This window comes from Bubalus kerabau, chromosome 3 (genome assembly GCF_029407905.1).
Source record: "Bubalus kerabau isolate K-KA32 ecotype Philippines breed swamp buffalo chromosome 3, PCC_UOA_SB_1v2, whole genome shotgun sequence".
NCBI lineage: Eukaryota > Metazoa > Chordata > Mammalia > Artiodactyla > Bovidae > Bubalus > Bubalus kerabau.
The window spans coordinates 130,069,160-130,090,560 of NC_073626.1; the positions used below are offsets into that span (position 1 = coordinate 130,069,160).

Here is a 21,401-nt window from a genome sequence, read left to right on the forward strand (position 1 = left end):
TCATCCTCAGTATCAGCATCAGTCTGGAGCTAATAAGCGGTCCAATTTGTGTTGACCAGACACATCAATGTTCTGGGAAACAAAGGGGCCATAACTTTGTTTTAAGCCATCAAATTGTCATTCCTCAGAACAGCAGTATAATGAGCATCACCAAGGAATAAATTAGAAAATGTAGATTGTCTGTATATTTATGTAGGTTTGTTGCAGATTAAATCTACAATAATGTATATTTATTCCATACCACCTGAATCAGAAACTTTGGCAGTAGGACCCAGAAATCTCTATTTTCCCAAGCTCTCTATGTGATTCTGATGTGCTGCAAGTCTGAGAACCACAGCTTGGGGCAGTGAAACTCTCTCCAGCCCCAACCTCACCCAACCACTCTTCTGCTGCCTCACCAGCAGGTTTTCTGTTCACTTTTAAACCCAACCACAGTCAAAAGTGATGGAGTTACCTTGACTGGCCTTAGACTAATTACATGATGTGGAGTAACAGAATACATGGTGATGTCTCTTCAGTCACTTTTCTCTTGTAAGCTGTATATCTTGCTATTTTGTTGGGCTATCTTGCACATCACCAATCAAAGAAATAATTTCCTGATGGAAATTTGAACTGAAGCTAGAGGGATTTTTTCTTTTCTTTGAACCCAAGATGACACTCTTGTGGTAACAATGACACTTCTTAACCATTTTGTGCCCATGGTCATGAAACCTATGAGTTGACATATATTATCTTAATCCTTGATGAAGTAGATATCAACTATACTATTTTCATAGAAGCAAAGAAATTACTTCTCACAATTACAGAGTAGAAAATAACTCTTTCAACTGAGACACAGACTTAGACCAGGCACTCTCTTTCAAGCAAAATGGCCTCAGAAAATGAAGACTAATGTAGCATACTAAACTGTGCAAAACACATGCTGCTCATGAAAGATAAGCTTTAATTGACAATGTCAACAATACAAGATCTGCTGTGTTAAATAACTTTCAATTTAACTTCTCCATTTACCCTTTGAAGATCTTATGAGTCATTTTTGTTTTGTTTTGTTTGTTTTATCTATATGTCTGAAAACAGATTGTCTTATCTGTCTGCTCAGTCTTCTACACTGTTTTATTCATGGGTGGAATTCAATAATCATATATTCATTAAATGAGGAATAAATAATCCACTAAACATCCTCTACATCTGAGCAGGCAATGGATAGAGTTAAATTGTATTGATTTGCCAAATTAAAATGCAACTAAGCTTCCACTACTTTATAAGATAAATTCTAACACAGTACTAGCCAATAGAAATTTATACAAAGATTGGATATCCTATAACTGTTCAGTTCAGTTCAGTCACTCAGTCGTGTTTGACTCTTCGTGACTCCATGAATCGCAGCATGCCAGGCCTACCTGTCCATGACCAATTCCTGGAGTTCACTCAAACTCATGTGCATCAAGTCATTGATGTTATCCAGCCATCTCATCCTCTGTCGTCCCCTTCTCCTCCTGCCCCCAATCCCTTCCAGCATCAGGGTTTTTTCCAATGAGTCAACTCTTTGCATGAGGTGGCCAAAGTATTGGAGTTTCAGCCTCAGCATCAGTCCTTCGAATGAATACCCAGGACTGGTCTTCTTTAGGATGGACTGGTTGGACCCCCTTGTAGTTCAAGGGACTCTCAAGAGTCTTCTCCAACACCACAGTTCAAAAGCATCAATTCTTTGGTGCTCAGCTTTCTTCACAGTCCAACTCTCACATCCATGCATGGCCACTGGAAAAACCACAGCCTTGACTAGATGGACTTTTGTTGGCAAAGTAATATCTCTGCTTTTCAATATGCTATCTAGGTTGGTCATAACTTTCCTTCCGAGGAGTAAGCATCTTTTAATTTCATGGCTGCAATCACCATCTTCAGTGATTTTGGAGCCCCCCAAAATAAAGTCAGCCACTATTTCCCCATCTATTTGCCATGAAGTGATGGGGCCAGATGCCATGATCTTCGTTTTCTGAATATTGAGATTCAAGCCAACCTTTTCACTCTCCTCTTTCACTTTCATCAAGAGGTTTTTTAGTTCTTCTTCACTTTCTGCCATAAGAGTGGTGTCATCTGCATATCTGTTATTGATATTTCTCCTGGCAATCTTGATTCCAGCTTGTGCTTCTTCCAGCCCACCGTTTCTCATGATGTACTCTGCTGCTGCTGCTGCTGAGTCACTTCAGTTGTGTCTGACTCTGTGCGACCCCATAGATGGCAGCCCACCAGGCTCCTCTGTCTCTGGGATTCTCCAGGCAAGAACACTGGAGTGGGTTGCCATTTCCTTCTCCAATGCATGAAAGTGAAAAGTGAAAGTGAAGTCGCTTTGCATATAAGTTAAATAAGTGGGGTGACAGTATACAGCCTTGACATATTCCTTTTCCTATTTGGACCAGTCTGTTGCTCCATGTCCAGTTCTAACTGTTGCTTCCTAAGCTGCATATAGGTTTCTCAAGAGGCAGGTCATGTGGTCTGGTATTCCCAACTCTTTCAGAATTTTCCACAGTTTATTGTAATCCACACAGTCAAAGGCTTTGGCATAGTCAATAAAGCAGAAATAGATGTTTTTCTGGAACTCTCTTTCTCTTTCGATGATCCAGCAGATGTTGGCAATTTGATCTCTGGTTCCTCTGCCTTTTCTAAAACAAACTTGAACATCTGGAAGTTCATGGTTCATGTGTTGCTGAAGCCTGGCTTGGAGAATTTTGAACATTACTTTACTAGCATATGAGATGAGTGCAATTGTGCAGTAGTTTGAGCATTCTTTAGCATTGCCTTTCTTTGAGATTGGAATGAAAACTGACCTTTTCCAGTCCTGTGGCCACTGCTGAGTTTTCAAAATTTGCTGGCATATTGAGTGCAGCACTTTCACAGCATCATCTTTCAGGATTTGGAATAGCTCAACTGGAATGCCATCACCTCCACTAGCTTTGTTCATAGTGATGCTTTCTAAGGCCCACTTGACTTCACATTCCAGGATGTCTGGCTCTAGGTCAGTGATCACACCATCATGATTATCTGGGTTGTGAAGATCTTTTTTGTACAGTTCTTCTGTGTATTCTTGCCACCTCTTCTTAATCTCTTCTACTTCTGTTAGGTCCATACCATTTCTGTCCTTTATTGAGCCCATCTTTGCATGAAATCTTCCCTTGGTATCACTAATTTTCTTGAAGAGATCTCTAGTCTTTCCCATTCTGTATAACTGTGCTGCCTAACAAAATAGTCACTAGCTACACATGGCTATTGAAATATGGCTAATACCACTTAGGAACTGAAGTTTTCATTTAAGTAAAATTAAATTTAAATAAACGGGAACACAGGTATACCTGTGGCAGATTCATTTTGATATTTGGCAAAACTAATACAATATTGTAAAGTTTAAAAATAAAATAAAAATTAAAAATAAATAAATAAATAAATAGACATAGGTGGCTAGTGGCTACCATATTGAACAGTGTAGTTCTAGAATCTTTCCAAGTTTGATATATGTGACCCTCTCACCTAAGTATCTAAAAGTGCCTGGTTGTTTTATGTGTATATGAATCAGTCCTTGTCCTGCAAGGGGCATAAATGTTAGATATCCTCCTTGGGACCAAACTTTACATTTTTGGAATTCCAAATATCTTCCTGCCTACCTTTCTCAATTCTTATGTAACTTCTGAACTTTGAAATGTGCAGCCAGATACATTTTTCTCATCCATGAGGACCTTATGGCTCCACTCTTTATAAGGGAACATAGTTATAGCAGGACACCATAGAGAAACTGTCTAAGTGAAGAGTATCAGAACCCTTCCAAACAATAATACAGCTCTCTTCCATAAACACAGGCAGGTGTGTCCAAGGAGACACACTGTCATAAAGGCTATTAGTGTCTGTATTCCTTGAACTTCACCACTTCACTACAAGAACAAGACCTTAAGAGCAGAGCTGAGATGGGACTTCCTGTTCAAATTATTTCTGGGGCAATGATCTGGAGATAGTTTGTGCTGGAAGATGGCAGATGGTGGAGGAAGCTAGCAAGATATGTGATCTCAACTTAAGTCTAGGGATACCGAGGGGAAGTTCTAGATCACAGATTGCACCCTGAATATCAGTTGCCTTGAGGCATTGGGAACCACATTTAGAACCTTGTACTCATCCATAATTGGGGTACACTAGGATGGGAAGCAGTAGCAGACAGAAGAAGGAACAGACAGTTCTATTTTTCAGTGAGCACATAGCTGGAGATTGACTCCATCTGCTGAAGGGGATCAGAATGGAAGCCTAAGGACATCCCCAGCAGAACCACTTCTGACCTCAATAACTACACCTTCTCTTCTCTGCCTTCTCGACTTTCTATGTCTTAAACATGGCCATGCCCTCCAGGAACCTTCAATCAATATTTGACCTCAATGTCCTCCGGGTTTGTTGGCATACGGCAAAGTGCATCCTACACAGTGGGATTGAGCTCACACACAGGGCTGGCTGGCTCGTGGATGCACCATGGATTAACTTCCCTTTCTTCCCTGCCTCATATCCGTTGCCCTCACCTGGCTTCCCAGGGTCAAGTTCCCAAGTGAACTGCTAACACTCAACTCCATGTCTCCTAGTTGACTTCTGAGGAAGCCAAACTAAATAACTCACATAGAGTGCAAGTGTTCCCCGGCCTCCACCAGGTATTGCTCCTAGGGATTCCTTAATTATTATAACAGGGTCTCATTTGGATCCAAATTCTCCCTTTTACATGAATCTCCTCTTATGATTTTCCTTTTTTTCTCCCTGCAAATTGGCCTCAACATGGTCAAAAGGCAAATGAAAATATGCTCAACATCTCTAATTATTGGAGAATTGCAAATCAAAACTACAATGAGTTATCACCTCACACCTGTCAGAATGGCTGTCATCAAAAAAAAAAAAAAAAAGAAAAGAAAAAAGAAATCTACGAACAATAAATGCTGGAGAGGATGTGGAAAAAAGGAAATCCTCCTACACTCTTTGTGGGAGTGTAAATTGGTACAGCCACTATGGAAAACAGTATGGAGATTCCTTGAAAAACTAAAAATAGAACTACCATATGACCCAGCATTCCTGCTCCTGAGCATAAACCTGGAGAAAACCATATTTTGAAAAGATGCATGCACCCTAATGTTTATTGCAATGCTGTTTGCAATAGCCAAGACAAGGAAACAATCTAAGTGTTTAATAACAGATGGATGGATAAAGAAAAAGAGGTACAACAATGGAATACTATTCAGCCATAAAAAGAATGAAATAATGTCAATAGTAGCAACATGGGTGGACCTAGAGCTTATCATACTAAGTTCAGTAAGTCAGACAGAAACAGACAAATGTCATAAGATATCACTTATATGTGGAAGCCAATTAAAATGATACAGATGAATTTATTTACAAAATAGAAACAGACTCACGGACCTGTGAGAAATCAAAATTATGATTATCAAAGGGGAAACATGGAAATGATAAATTAGCAGTTTGAGATTAACACATACATACTACTCTATATGGGACTTCCCAGGTGGCTCCATGTTAAAAAAAAAAACCTGCCTGCCAATGCAGAAACTATGAGTTCGATCTCTGGGTCAGGAATATTCCCTGGAGAAAGGAATGGTAACCCACTCCAGTGCTCTTGCCTGGGAAATCTCATGGACAGAGGAGGCTGGCAAGGTAGAGTCCATGGAGTCACAAGAGTCGTACAGGACTTAGTGACTAAACCACCACCACCCACTACTATACATAAAATATATAATCAAAAAGGACTTATTATATAGCACAGGGAACTCTACTCAATATTCTGTAATAACATATAAGGGAAAATAATCTGAAAAAAATGGAAATTTATATATATATATGTATGTATTCAGTTCAATTCATTTCAGTCACTCATTCATGTCTGACTCTTTGTGAGCCCACGTACTGAAGTATGCCAGGCCTCCCTGTCCATCACCAACTCCCGGAGTTTACTCAAACTCATGTCCATCGAGTTTATGATGCAATCCAACCATCTCATCCTCTGTCGTTCCCTTCTCCTCCCACCTTCAATCTTTCCCAGAATCAGAGTCTTTTCCAGTGAGTCAGTTCTTCGCATCAGGTGGCCAAAGTATTCAGGTTTCAGCTTCAGCATCAGTTCTTCCAATGAATATTCAGGACTGATTTCCTTTAGGATGGACTGGTTGGATCTCCTTGCAGTCCAAGGGACTCTCAAGAGTTGTCTCCAACACTACAGTTCAAAAGCATCAATTCTTCAATGTTCAGCTTTCTTTATAGTTCAACTCTCACATCCATACATGACTACTGGAAAAAATATAGCTTTTACTAGACAGACCTTTGTTGGCAAAGTAATGTCTCTGCTTTTTAATATGCTGTCTAGGTTGGTCATACCTTTTCTTCCAAGGAGCAAGTGTCTTTTAATTTCATGTCTGCAGTCATCATCTGCAGTGATTTTGGAGTCCAAAAAATAAAGTCTGTCACTGTTTCCACTGTTTCCCATCTATTTGCCATGAAGTGATGGGACCAGATGCCATAATCTTAGTTTTATGAATTTTGAGTTTTAAGCCATCTTTTTCACTCTCCTCTTTCACTTTCATCAAGAGGCTCTTTAGTTCTTTTTCACTTTCTGCCATAAGGGTGGTGTCATCTGCATATCTGAGGTTATTGATATTTCTCCCAGCAATCTTGATTCCAGCTTGTGCTTCATCCAGCCCAGCATTTCTCATGATGTACTCTGCATATAAGGTAAATAAGCAGGGTGACAATGTATAGCCTTGATGTACTCCGTTCCCTATTTGTAACCAGTCTGTTATTCCACGTCCAGTTCTAACTGATGCTTCCTGTCCTGCATGCAGATTTCTCAAGAGGCAAGTCAGGTGGTCTGGTGTTCCCATCTTGAAGAAGTTTCCACAGTTTGCTGTGATCCACACAGTTGAAAGCTTTGAGTAGTCAACAAAGCAGAAGTAGATGTTTTTCTGGAACTCTCTTTTTTGATCATCCAATGGATGTTGGCAGTTTAATCTCTGGTTCCTCTGCCTTTTCAAACCTTGCCTACCTCAATGAAATCATAACCATACCGTGTGGGGCCACCCAAGATGGACAGGTCATTGTGGAGTGTTCTGACAAAACGTGGTCCACTGGAAAAGGGAATGGCAAACCACTTCAGCATTCCTGCCTTGAGAACCCCACGAACAGTATGAAAAGGCAAAAAGATAGGACACTGAAAGATGAACTCCCCAGGTCGGTAGGTGCCCAATATGCTACTGGAGATCAGTGGAGAAAAAACTCCAGAAAGACTGAAGAGATGGAGCCAAAGCAAAAACAACACCCAGTTATAGATATGACTGATGATGGAAGTAAAATCTGATTCTGTAAAGAGCAATATCGCACAGGAACCTGGAATGTTAGGTCCATGAATCAAGGCAAATTAGAAGTGGTCAAACAGGAGATGGCAAGAGTGAACATAGACGTTTTAGGAATCAGTGAACTAAATTGCACTGGAATGGGTGAATTTATCTCCAGTGACCATTATATCTACTACTGTGGGCAAGAATCCCTTAGAAGAAATGGAATAGCCATCATAGTCAACAAAAGAGTCCAAAACGCAGTATTTGGATGCAATCCCAAAAAAGACAGAATGATCTCTGTTTGTTTCCAAGGCAAACCATTCAGTATCACAGCAATCCAAGTCTATGCCCTGACCAGTAATGCTGAAGAAGCTGAAGTTGAACGGTTCTATGAAGACCTACAAGACCTTTTAAAACTAACACCCATAAAAGATGTCCTTTTCATTATAGGGGACTTGAATGCAAAAGCAGGATGTCAAGAAACACCAGGAGTAAAAGGCAAATTCGGCCTTGGAGTACTAAATGAAGCAGGGCAAAGGCTAATAGAGTTTTGCAAGAGAATGCACTGGTCGTATAAATATGACTTACTTTGCTGTACACCTGAAACTAACACAACACTGTAAACCAACTATTTGTTGTTCTTGTTTTAGTTGCTGAGTCATCTGACTCTTTTGTCACCCCATGGACTATAGTCCAACAGGCTCCTCTGTCCATGAGATTTCCCAAGCAAGAATACTGGAGTGGATTGCCATTTCCTTCTCCAGGGGATCTTTACCACCCAGAGATTGAATCTGTGTCTCCTGCATTGGCAAATGGATTCTTTACCACTGAGCCACGAGGGAAGCAAACCAACTATACTTCAATATCAAATAAAAATTCAAGAAATAGGGCAACTCCAGATCTTCCTACTAGTGTTTACACATTTTGAAGCCCACAGGGTATTTGACTGAGTTCTTTCTTACTTTTCCCCCAAAAGGCTCCCGAGTCCCTAAATAAATGTGTGAATAGAAGTGTTGGAGCCCTGGCCAGAGCCACCCAGCAACACCTAGATCCTACCACACATGTCCATGGGCAAAATGATAATGCCCAGTTACCAGCCAGCATGAAATTGCCCAGTTTCGGCCAATGGCCTTCCAGCGTCAGAAGTCCTTTCCCAGCCACATGTCCTGTTCTACATATAAGATCATCATGTGTTGTGTCTAGGTATTAAGGTTATGAGCATGTTTGTGAATCTTGATTTTACTCTTACCCACACTGTATAAAGTGTACTATTTATAGGAGAGTCCCAGCAGAGACCTGTGTATAACATTTTGTGCTCATTTCCAATGTTTGGCATCAATCCAGTCTCATTTCCCTTTCTGAGTTAGAAGTGGAAATCAGTGTAGAAATGGAGGTAGTTCTGCCTTCTCTACCAGTTTTTCTGTTACGTGAATGGAGCCTAGCTTAGCATATAAAGTTAGGTATAAGTACCATGGTTTGCAAGTTTGAACAGGGAACTGGATCTCTTCTCTTACTTAAACCTTGCTTAGAATTCTCCCTAAAAATAGCTACTTGTTTACTTAAAATATTGATCCCTGTTGAAACCTCAGGCAGGGTTGAGAAATCTGCAAAAATTGATTGGAGATCAGTGTCTCCATATAGTCTGGGTAAGCTAGGTTACCCTTTAAACCTGGCTTATTCCCTGGTAAATGAAAGTTAAAATACTATTGCTGATGGCTATAAGAATCAAGTGAGACACTGAAAAAGAGGTGAAGTGTAAATTATGTTTCTAGAGACAATTGCTATTATAAACAAGGAAGAAGGTAAGCATGCTCTGTCTATGTTGCTGAGAGGCCATGCAGCTGAGTGGTTAAGAACTTGGCTCTGAGTCCCAGTTTTATGAGTTTGAATTCCCTGTTCTGCCACTGACCAATTGTGTGACCTTGGAAAAGCTGACCAACAATTCTGGCCTCAGTTTTTCCTTCTGTTAAGTGGGGATAGTGATACTAGTATCAATCATGCAGAGCTCCTGGGATGGTAAGTGAGGTCAGGTTATCAAGTGCTTGCAGCTGTATTGTGCACTGAGAAAGGACTATCCTACAGTCAACTAATATTGTGAGTGAGTGAACACTCAAGGGCATATAGAAAGCGTATGGTGATCAGAAGCAAAAGGATTGACTGGTAGTGAAAAAAAAAATTGTCCAGGCAAGAACAGAGATAGGTATTTTTGAATTCACAAATTTTGAGATTTCCTTTTTAATTTTGTCTGACTTTAAGTTACCATCTGTTTTTAGGGGTGAGGGATTGGGGATCAAATTGGAGGAGTGTCCATCTTTAGGTCCAGAGGCAATTTCATGTTGCTTTTTTATTTGTGCTGCTGCTGCTGCTGCTAAGTCACTTCAGTTGTGTCCGACTCTGTGCTACCCCATAGACGGCAGCCCATAGGTTCCACCGTCTCTGGGATTCTCCAGGCAAGAACATTGGAGTGGGTTGCCATTTCCTTCTCCAATGCATGAAAGTGAAAAGTGAAAGTGAAGTCACTCAGTCGTGTCCGACTCTTCGCGACCCCATGGACTGCAGCCTACCAGGCTCCTCCATCCATAGGATTTTCCAGGCAAGAGTACTGGAGTGGGGTGCCATTGCCTTCTCCATTTTTGTTTGTAATCATCAAGAATAACATGTTGGGTTTAAACTAACTTGGATCATGAAACAAATGAAGAATTCTACTCTTCTCAGTAAAATAGTAGAACTGAAACTTCAGAAGCGCTTTCATCCAGTGTCTCCCAAACCACTCAGCATGTCACGAATACCTTTCTCAAGATACAGATTTCTGGGTTAGCCCCTGCATCAGTTATCAAGGAATGAGCCAAAGAATTTGTCATCTTCACAAGCACTCCAGGTGCTTTCTGATGATGGAGCACAGTTGAGACTCTCATCCAATCTAACCTCAGGACCTGAGCTGGATCTTGAACCAGGTCTCTTAGATTTCATTTCCATCTTCTCCCCTAAAGTGAAATTACATAGCATGTAGAGTATGATGCTTGGGGTATGCTAAGAATAAACTAAGTGATAATCTTCAAATTATTCAGGATCCCATGTTCTAGATTCTATAAAAATCTAAGGTGAAGTTATTTTTCCCTTAAAACTATACTTTTCCTTTGAAATTTCATCAAATTCCTTTCAATTCAAAATGTAGGATTTGTGGGAATTGTAACTACTGATTATTGATACAGCAGCCACAATTACAGAGAGCCCTGCCTACATTAACACCTGCAACATGCCAAGTGCAGGTTTCTCTGTGTATGTTACACCTCAACCTTAAGAACAATTAAGAAATAGAAAGCTAGTGTGGGTACAGTGTGTCTTAAGAGTAACTACAAATAGTATCTTCAGGCTACTCTCATCATTGTGAAAACACATTTATTGTTTAGTGGAAGGAGCAAAATTTTTGCCATAGTAACCACAGAAACCCTGAGTGTCTTGCCTGTTAGCTGTAATGCTGGGAGAATCTTCAAAAGCAGGGGAAAGGCTTTGGCAGTTATCACCCAGAGAGTGACCCTTCATTTTAAGAGCTTAGGCTGAAGCTCCTGGGTTTGGAAACTACCTAACTTGATGTGTTAATGAATACTAACATCAATTATTCCAATTTGGTTAATTTGGGGAGGATTAATAAACTATGGTGGAGAAGGCAATGGCAACGCTCTCCAGTACTCTCGCCTGGAAAATCCCATGGACAGAGGAGCCTGGTAGGCTGCAGTCCATGGGGTCGCGAAGAGTCGGACACAACTGAGCGACTTCACTTTCACTTTTCACTTTCATGCATTGGAGAAGGAAATGGCAACCCACTCGTGTTCTTGCCTGGAGAATCCCAGAGACGGGGGAGCCTGGTGGGCTGCCGTCTATGGGGTCACACAGAGTTGGACATGACTGAAGCGACTTAGCAGCAGCAGCAGCAGCAATAAGCTATGGTTTTCTACTGTGGGCAAAAGGAAGCTGTGATTTTCTTTAGATAAATTTTAAGGAATATTTTCATCATTACCTAGTCCCCCTTTTGTTTTATTTGGATTTGGTTTGGGTCAATCTTTTGTGATTGTATTCTTTGAGAGATAGTGGGGAAAATGACTTATTTTCTTTCTGCTATCACTGACATAAATTATTATCATATATAACTATAATAAGTATACTTAGAATAAAGGAAGGAAAACACTAAAGTGAACAAGGAAGTCTAATTGTGGACACAAGGGTAAAGGGAAATAGGTAAGATTTGAGAATTTTTGTATCAAAAATTGTGATGGTCACACAGAGTCCTATATTATACCACTGGTTCTCAAGTCACTACATATATTCTTCATGCAATAAGCCATGTACAAATGAGTCTTGGTTTGTAAAAGAAAGACATACTGAAATAAAAATTAGGTTATATGCAAAAAGCATAAAAGAATAAAATTACTCATATTTTCATCTCTCAGAAGAAATCACCATACATATTTCTTTTTTAGCAAGCTTTAATATTGTTGAGGTGATACAACTTACAAAACCTTGCTTTTTACACTCCAGAGACAGGTCTCATGAAATGGGCAGCAGGGAAAGTTGAGTTGAAATAAAGAGTAGTTTCAGAATAATTGTAGATTTCTTGGAAAAATAGTATCTCCTCCTAATTGGGCCTCCCTGTTTTGAGAAGTTGAGAGAGGATAGATTCGATTGGGAATCGTGGACATATTGGTTACTGCAATGTTGATTGATTAAAAATATACTTCTAGAACTGGCAGCTCAGAATTTCTGCTTGAATGTCTCCTCCCTGTGTTGTCCTCCTTTATTGATTTTTGGGCTGTTAGAACGTTTTTCTGTTATATAATTGTCTCAAATAGCAGTGCTAGAGTCATGAGTCCCAGGTGTTCTACAACTGCTGGATCTCAGTTTCCTCAACTATAACGTAGGCATTATTCTATTTACTCCACAGGATATTCTCTATGCATTAAGGTAGGTTAAACTGCAGTGTCAAATAAATTTCAACATGCAATAGCTTAAACAAAATAAGTCTTTAGTTCTCGTTAATAACGTAGCTAACATGTGATGGTGCAGGAATCTAACATCTTTCCATGCTGAGATCCTGACATCTTCTACGTCCTTGTTCTCTGCCTCCATCAGTGGTGAAAGGAGAAAGCAAGTAGGGAAGAGACCTCATAGCCTGCAGGTGGCATATCTTCTTTCCACTCACATTTTTATTGGGGAGAACTTGTCCATAAGGGTATAACTTGAATAGTATTGGGAGCTGAAAAGTGCAGTTAATCCATACACCCTCCATAGTCTTATTACTACAACAGGAGGAGAGAATGGATATTAGTGAATATTAGTAATATCCATCACTGTATTCACAACTTGCAAAACACAGAATAAAAGACATTCCAGAGTGAGAACTGAGCATACTTCCTTTCTTTCTTTCCCTGCATTTGAATCTACTCAGGGGAGTGAAAAAAAAAAATATTATCAAACAAATGGTTAAAAGTACTGTTGATGAAATTTGGCCAGATTGACTCTCAGAGAATGACTTGGATGAAGTAAAAAGAAATAGCTTTATTGAAGGCCCATGTTTACTGAAGAAGTCCAGGCAACTAAGTGCTTAAAAGACCCGAATACCCCAAAGGATTTCAGAGACAGGTTTTTAAAGACAAGGTGAGAGAGGGGGGTCCTATGTGGGTGATCAGCTCATGGATATTCTGATTGGTTGGTGGTGAGGTAAAAGTGAGTCAGCATCATCAAATTTCTGGTTCTAACTGGTCTGGGGTCTACATGCTTATGAACAGCATATCATGAATTTCTTCCACCTGGTGGGGATTTAAATATCTGCAAAATAGCTCAAAGAATGTGACTCAGACTATCTATAGTGCTTGAGGAGGAGCTAAAGGTCCTTGACTTTGTTTAATGGCTAAAGTGTTATTATTTTGCCTCACTTCCTATTTTCCTTTCTTTCTGTGTTTTCTCATTTCTCGAATTAAATTTATTTGTCTGTAAGGTTTGTCTGCAGACAAATGGCAGGCAGAGGACATGGGGTTGGGGGGGGTCTATTCTGAGAAGGCCTTATCGGGTCCTGCTCAGTTAGAGTCATTGTTGTTTAGTGACTAAGTCATGTCCAACTCTTTGTGACCCCATAGACTGTAGCACGCCAGGCTTCCCTGTTCTCCGCTATCTCCTAGAGTTTGATCAAATTCATGTCCATTGAGTCTGTGATGTTATCTAACCATCTCATCCTCTATTGACCCCTTCTGCTTTTGCCTTCGATCTTTCCCAGCATCAGTGTCAGTTCTTCACATCAGGTGGCCAAAGTATTGGAGCTTCAACTTCAGCAAGAGTCTTTTCAATGAATATTAAGGCTTGATTTCCTTTAGCATTGACTGGTTATATCTCCTTACTATCCAAGGTACTCTCAAGGGTCTTCTCCAGCACTACAGTTCAAAAGCATCAGTTCTTTCATCATAGTACTAGCTAATTATTGGGAGAAAATCGATTGATAACTGGTAGAATATGCCTTATGGCCAAAGTAAGGCCCACTTCATGTTCTATGCCCGCTTTGTTCACAAGCCTGTTCCCAGGTAGTGTCAAGCTCTCTCTGCAATGAGCAGCTAGATGGGGCTCAGAAAGTTCTCAGTACCAAGAATGGGTCCAACTGACTCCTCCTGAGATGCCAAGAATGTAGTCTGGGACATGACTAAAATGATTTTCAGTGACATAGGTTGAAATCAAAAGGGATTTATTGGTTAACCCTTCTAAATTAAAAAATCCAATGAGTCAGCCAATCCAATACCCTAAGCAAGGTTATTAATAAAAGGTTCTTATTTCTTTTTTTTTAGTTGAAGTATAGTTGATTAACAATATCATGTTAGTTTCAAATGTACAGCACAGTGAATCAGTTATATATCCATATATATCTATTTTTTCAAAATGTTTTCTATTATAGGTTATCACAGAACATTGAGTATAGTTCCCTGTGCTATATATTAATAATAGATCTTTGTTCTCATAGTACGTATCTGTTAATCCCAAACTCCTAATTTATGCATCCCCCCTTTTCCCTTAACGACCATAAATTTTTTTCTATGTTGGCAGGTCTATTTTTGTTTTATATACTGCATTCATTTGTAACTTTTTTTAGATTCTACATACAAAAAATATCATATGATATTTGTTTTTGTCTGGCTTACATCACTTAATATGATAATCTCTAGGTCCATTCGTGTTGCTGCAAATGGCATTATTCCATTCTTCTCTATGGCTGAGTAATACTCCATTCTATATACTTACCACATCTTCCTTATTCACTATCAGTTGGTGGACACTTATGTTGCTTACATATCTTGGTTATTGTAAATAATGCTACCGTGAACATTAGGGTGCATCCATAGCATAGACATTCTACAATAGGTCCCACTCAGGATTCAGATGCCTTGTAGACTCTTGGGTCAGTAAGAATGAATACATACTTCTTTGTTCCTATGTAAAATGAAAAGAGAAAATTTAGGCCACAAGTCTTCCAAAGAAGGAAGAGATTATATGGATCTTCTGCAGAGTTCCAGTGTGTCACATGATAAAATTCCAGGGCCCAAAGGCTTAGGTTTATATGCTAGAAAGTTCCTGTGTGTCAAACATATGGACTCACAGGGAGACCCATGGCTGGGACCTTCTCTTTCATGTCTCTCTGAGATGTTGCATGTGCTGTTTACTTGGCCCTTTTTGGTCTCTCCAACTTTGTCTCACCTTGTTTGCTGGGAAAATGACCATGCTTGCTTCAGCTTGCAGCTCCACTATCACTGTCTGTTGGTCTTTCTGATCACCTTCCGAGGCATTCTGTAATCTGTGCTTCTATTGAACCTTGTGTTTACTTCACTGAAGCTTTTCTTTCACATCACTTTACACATTTTTGTTTGTGTGTCCCTCTCTCTCATTACCCAGAACACTCCTGATGCTCAGTGAGGATCTGTTGAATGAGTGATCACTAACTTTTCAAAGACATAGTTAATGATCATGAATCTTTGCATCCACAGAAAAATGTCTGGCCCAAGGCAGATTCACAGCATGTATTTGGAGAGAGCTAAGGATCAGGGAAAAGAAAGAGAAGAATGAAAGAAGAAAGCAAAGAAGGGAACAAGAAAAGACTAGTCAGACAGAGGATATAAGTCATGTTAAAGGTTAAGGTTGTAAAAAAATAGAAAGTATAACAAATAAATCCCATTAGGAATCCAAAAGAAGAAAACTATAATAATAGACAAAAAAAGGGAAAAATCATAGAAGAAACAGCATTTTAATTGAATTTTAAACCACAAAAGGGAATTTAATGGAAGGGGACAATGAAAATTGGGTCCAGAATGTTTTGTGCATCACTGTTTACAATAGCCAAGATATAGAAGCAGCCTAAATATCCACTGACAGATTAATGGATAAAGAAGATGTGGTTTATGCATACAAGGGAATACTACTCAGCCATAAAAAAGAATGAAATAATGTCATTTGCCATTTGGATGGACCTAGAGATTATCATAGGGCTTCCCTGGTAGCTCACCTGGTAAAGAATCCACCTGCAATTAAGGTGACCCCAGTTCGATTCCTGGGCCAGGAAGATCCCCTAGAGAAGTAATGGACTGCCCACTCCAGTATTCACGGTCTTCCCTGGTGTTTCAGATGGTAAAGAATCCCCTGCAATGTGGGAGACCTGGGTTCGATCCCTGGGTTGGGAAGATCCCCTGGAGGAGGGCATGGCAACCCACTCCAGTATTCTTGCCTGGAAAATCCCATGGATAGAGGAGCTTGGCAGGCTACAGTCTATAGGGTCACAAAGAGTTGGACATTACTGAGTGACTAAGCACAGCACAGCAGAGAGATTATCATACAAAGTGAAGTCAGAGAAAGATAAATATCATATGATATCTCTTACATGTGGGATATAAAAAAGTCAAACAAATGAATGTATATACAAAACAAAAATAGACTCATAGACATAGAAAACAGTCATGGTTTCCAAGGGAAAACATGGTGGAGGGGGATAAATCAGGAATTTTGGAATAGCATACAGATCATATACTATATAGGACCTATTGTATAGCACAGGGAACTCTACTCAATATTCCATGATAACCTAATTGATTTAACCTATAAGGGGAAATAATCTGAAAAAGAATGAATATATGTATAACTGAATCACTTTGCTGCACTCCAGAAACTAATGCAGTGTTATAAATCAATTTATAATCCAATACAAATTTTTCAAAATACCAGGGATTTGTAAAGAGAGGTAGGACATGTTTTGGGGTTATAAAAACGTTTTAGCTGAACACTGTTTTTTTGCTTTGTTTTGTTTTTCTCTTTGAGAGGTGAAAGTTGTGGCTCTGTGAGATGTTGCTACAGCTCTCTCTCTCTGATCCTGTTCCAGGAGCTGGCGGTTGGTCCCCAGCAGATTCCAATGCTCAGCAGTGGCTCCAGATGGACCTGGGAAACAGAGTGGAGATTACAGCAGTGGCCACGCAGGGAAGATACGGAAGCTCTGACTGGGTGACGAGCTACAGCCTGATGTTCAGTGACACAGGACGCAACTGGAAACAGTACAAGCAAGAAGACAGCATCTGGGTAGGACATCTTTTCGCATCAGCTGAATAAAAATGAGATGCGATCGTGGTAACCAGGGAATGTTTCTGTCATTTTCCTCTATGCAGATTGCCAGTAGCTTGATAACTGTTGAGTGCCCATTCAGAAATAATTAGACTTTGTCTAAGTCCTATCTCCAGCGTGACTCCAGTTCGTAGGGAAATGAGGATATCTGTTACAAAAAGTTGAGTGTTTTCCTCTTTCTCTGGTAACTTGGAAAGTTCATTGACTGGGCCTCAGTTCTTTCTTCAATAAAAACAACTATACCACAGAAGTCTGATCGTTAATGAGAAGGTATTGGTTGATTGAGCATGCATTTATTATTTATTTATTATTTGCCGAGTACTTTACCTACCTGGCGATGATGGAATTAGCTCAGTTATGTAACTCAACCAAAGTTATCCAATTGGTGAATCTTGACATGGAACTCCATAGCCTGGTATGATTTTAAAGCCATTATGTTCCCCTGCCTCTACTCAAGTTTTGAAAACAATTTAAAAGGTTATAAATACAAAACAAATGTAAATTTTAGAATGATTTTGTGTTTATAGACAATCTTCAGCTTGGAAGTAAAGGACAGTTTGGTCCAAGCTGTAGAAAAAAAATTTCCTTCCACACTCCTAGACCCAAGCTCTTGATCCCAAAGAATACCTGAAAGACTGTCCCCAAATTACCAGGTGGGGAAAGGGAGTTAGAGACAGAGAGCAAAAGGCACCCAGAGGAGATTTCAGAAACTCATGCATTAAATAAAATAATGTATTAGTTCATGTTGCTTTTACTTTAGGGAAGAAAACCTCGAGACATTTATTTTTTTCTAAATGTATGTACTTAAAATCTGAAGATTTGGCAGTTGATCACATTATCTTTTCTTCTCATAATCTTCTCATATTCCTTCCCTCTTAAATCAATCCCAATTATACTTTCAAATTGATGTTGTTTGCACATGCATTTTTCTATATTGCTCTCATTCTTTTGGAAAACAAATTCTATTTTATATTCACTGTTATTTGTTAATTGCCCATTGATCACTATTCTTAATTGAAATAATAGTAAACTGTGGATTAAGATTAGTTATGGCAGACTGACTCTGGAGGCTTTTATAGTAGTCATCTTTGAGTTGTTTGTCGTATTAGGTGGTGATGTTTATACAGAACATGGATTTTTTCATTTTACAAATACTCTTTTGGAGACTAGTAAATTTTTTTTCAACTTTGAAGGCCCCATAAATTTTACAGGTTTTTTTTAAAGTTTGGTTTTAGTTTGAAAAGAGAAATAAATACCCTTTCCATTTTGAAGAGCAATTTTAAGGTTTTATGTTGGCTTGAGAGGGATAGATAGACATGAGGTTATTTATTTTCTTTGGCATTTTCAATCAGAACTGGTTGTTTCACAGATTGAATTGAAGTTCTGAGGTCTTTTGTTTAAATATTTTTTAAATCCTGAGCTTCATTTTCTTTAGAATAAAATAACTTGCTTTCATCTTATCATATGGATCAGGACGTATTTCAAGGATGAGCAGTTTCTCCGGGCTTACTTCCACAAAATCCCAAGCCCCTTAAAGGCAGGGGTCTGTCTTACAGGTCCTTGCAGCCTCCATGACAATTGTTATTGGAGACGTAACATGTAGTATTTTTTTGGATGGTTGTTGCAAAAACGGCAGAATTACCAGGACTTTCAGAATTGGAGGGAAAGAGTCTGCTCCTGTCCCTTACCTCAGCCTCAAAATAGCCTTGATGTTTGGAAGGAGGCAAAAGATGCTAGGTGGGCAGAGCAGAAGAGGCAGGAAACCATTGTACATAGCACCAGTGGTAAATTCTAGCTAAGGCCTCCCCAGAGACACTTACAATGCCTTCAATGCATTTGGGAGAGGCGGCAGCCTCAGGACCAAGTTGTCAGATGTAAATTACCAGGAGGGGAAAAGACCTGTGAAGGGATCATCACCACTCCAGTCGCAGTGGGTGGGGACATCATGATGAACCATGCACAGTAACAAGGCTCAAATGTTGAAAAAAAAAAAAAAAAAAAAGCATGTCCACTTGTACCACTATTGAGGAAGCTAACAGCTACTGAACAAAAATCACACGTTTCATTTGTAAGCAAATGTCATTCTATATACATACAAAGGTGTCATAAATTCTGGAGATTCAGTATGAACATCTCTGTAAACAAGAGGCATGAGGCCCACAGAGACCCATCCAAGCTCACATAACCAACTTTGGTGATGCCAGACTGCAAAACTAAGATTGGGTCCTAAATATACTCTATTGCCGAACTGTACTTTCTATTACTTCTTTACAACACTTGATTTTTTTCTAATTTTCACAAAACTGATTTACTTTTCTCACCTTAACCTTTGTCAGATCCACTGCAAAAGAAGAAACTCTATTGTCTATTTCATGTGCTATTTTTACAATATAAAACTGAGAAAGCACTAATGCGATCTATGTTTTTTGCACATTTTAAATAGTGCTCAAATTTTCTGAAACAGTATATAGGCCTTATAGAAGGCCATCAAACAGAGACTCAGAGTATTTTACCAAACATTTCACGAGCATATGTAAAATCTGACTTGTGCCTACTATTCATTGATATTTCCATCAGATCGTATTATTGAATAAATAGGTTACCTTGAGAGTTTTTCTTTTTTTATTTTAAATTGAAAATTATAAATCAGACTATAGATTCACCAGAGTTAATCCTGATAAACAAGATGAAAGCAATGGACAAACAACCAAGTTTTTAAAAAATTATTTAAATGATTCAACTTTTCAGAAAAAAGTCAGTACCCCACAACATCAATACAAAGTATCGACTTGATTAAGAATGCTGGATCAGAGAAGTAGAAAATCTCTTGAATGAGACTTTCACAAGTCTTTTGAAGATCTTCAATTTTCAAATGAGATGGAGTTTGTAATGTTTATTTAAAGTTGATTTACTAAGCAATACAACTATAGCATTGAACCCCTCGGATGTATTACCAATTTACTAGTACTCAAGAGGTTTATTTTATTTTGCAAAGTTTACTTCAGAACAAGAATCCTGGAAATATACTTGTGCAACATACAGCAGTCAATATGCATGCTCTAAAAAATCCAATTTCTAGAATTTCTGATCTGGCACTAAATGGAATGTTTAGGAATGAGGCCACTGAGCAGCTGCTTAATGTACTGTGATTTATGAGTAAGCCAGAGTCCCCACTTCACTAAATAATCAGATGTGAAAGTGTCTCAGGGACAAACTTAACAAGACTTTTAGAATCTTCATTTTAGTTCAGTTCACCTCAGTCTCTCAGTCATGTCTAACTCTTTGCGAACCCATGGACTGCAGTTGGCCAGGCTTCCCTGTCCATCACCAACTCTCAGAGACCAAACTTAGGTCCATCGAGTTGGTGATGCCATCCAACCATCTCATCCTCCATCGTCCCCTTTGCATCCTGCCTTCAATCTTTCCCAGCATCAGGGTCATTTCCAATGAGTCAGCTTTTTGCATCAGGTGGCCAAAGTATTGGAGTTTCAGCTTCAATATCAGTCCTTCCAGTGAACACCCAGGACTGATCTCCTTTAGGATGGACTGGTTGGATCTCCTTGCAGTTCAAGGCACTCTCAAGATCTTCTCCAACACCACAATTCAAAAACATCAATTCTTCAGTGCTCAGCTTTCTTTACAGTCCAACTCTCACATTCATACATGACCACTGGAAAAACCATAGCCTTGACTAGACAGAGCTTTGTTGACAAAGTAATGTCTCTGCTTTGTAATGTGCTGTCTAGGTTGGTCATAACTTTCCTTCCAAGGAGCAAGAGTCCTTTAATTTCATGGCTGCAGTCACCATCTGTAGTGATTTAGAATCACTTTTAGATTTAATTTTTTTTTTCTTTAAAAAATTCTATTTTTCTATATTTTTTAAATTTCTTTTTTAAAAAATTTATTTATTTTAATTGGAGGCCAGTTACTTTACAATATTGTAGTGGTTTTTGTCATACATTGACATGAATCAGCCATGGGTGGACATGTGTTCCCTATCCTGAACCACCCCTGCCACCTCCCTCCCCATCCCATCTCTCTAGGTCATCCCAGTGCACCAGCCCCAAGCACCCTGTCTCATGCATCGAACCTGGACTGGCGATCTGTTTCACATATGATAATACACATGTTTCAATGCTATTCTCTCAGTTCATCCCACCCTCGCCTTCTCCCACAGAGTCCAAAAGACTATTCAATACATCTCTGTCTCTTTTGCTGTCTTGCATACAGGGTTATCGTTAGAATCTTTCTAAATTCCATATACATGTGTTAGTATACTGTATTGGTGTTTTTCTTTCTGGCTTACTTCACTCTGTATAATAGGCTCCAGTTTCATCCACCTCATTAGAACTGATTCAAATGTATTCTTTTTAATGGCTGAGTAATATTCCATTGTGTGTATGTACCACT

The 21,401-nt window shown here is 39.2% G+C and overlaps 1 protein-coding gene across 2 annotated transcripts in view; it reads left to right on the forward strand.

The window, feature by feature from the left end:
- Positions 1–21,401, forward strand: part of CNTNAP5 (contactin associated protein family member 5) — a 1,047,625-nt gene that overhangs the window by 240,544 nt on the left and 785,680 nt on the right. For both annotated transcript variants that reach the window (XM_055572939.1, XM_055572940.1), the window contains exon 3: positions 16,756–16,949. In XM_055572939.1, the coding sequence (XP_055428914.1) occupies positions 16,756–16,949 (194 nt within the window). The remainder of the gene's footprint in view (positions 1–16,755; positions 16,950–21,401) is intronic.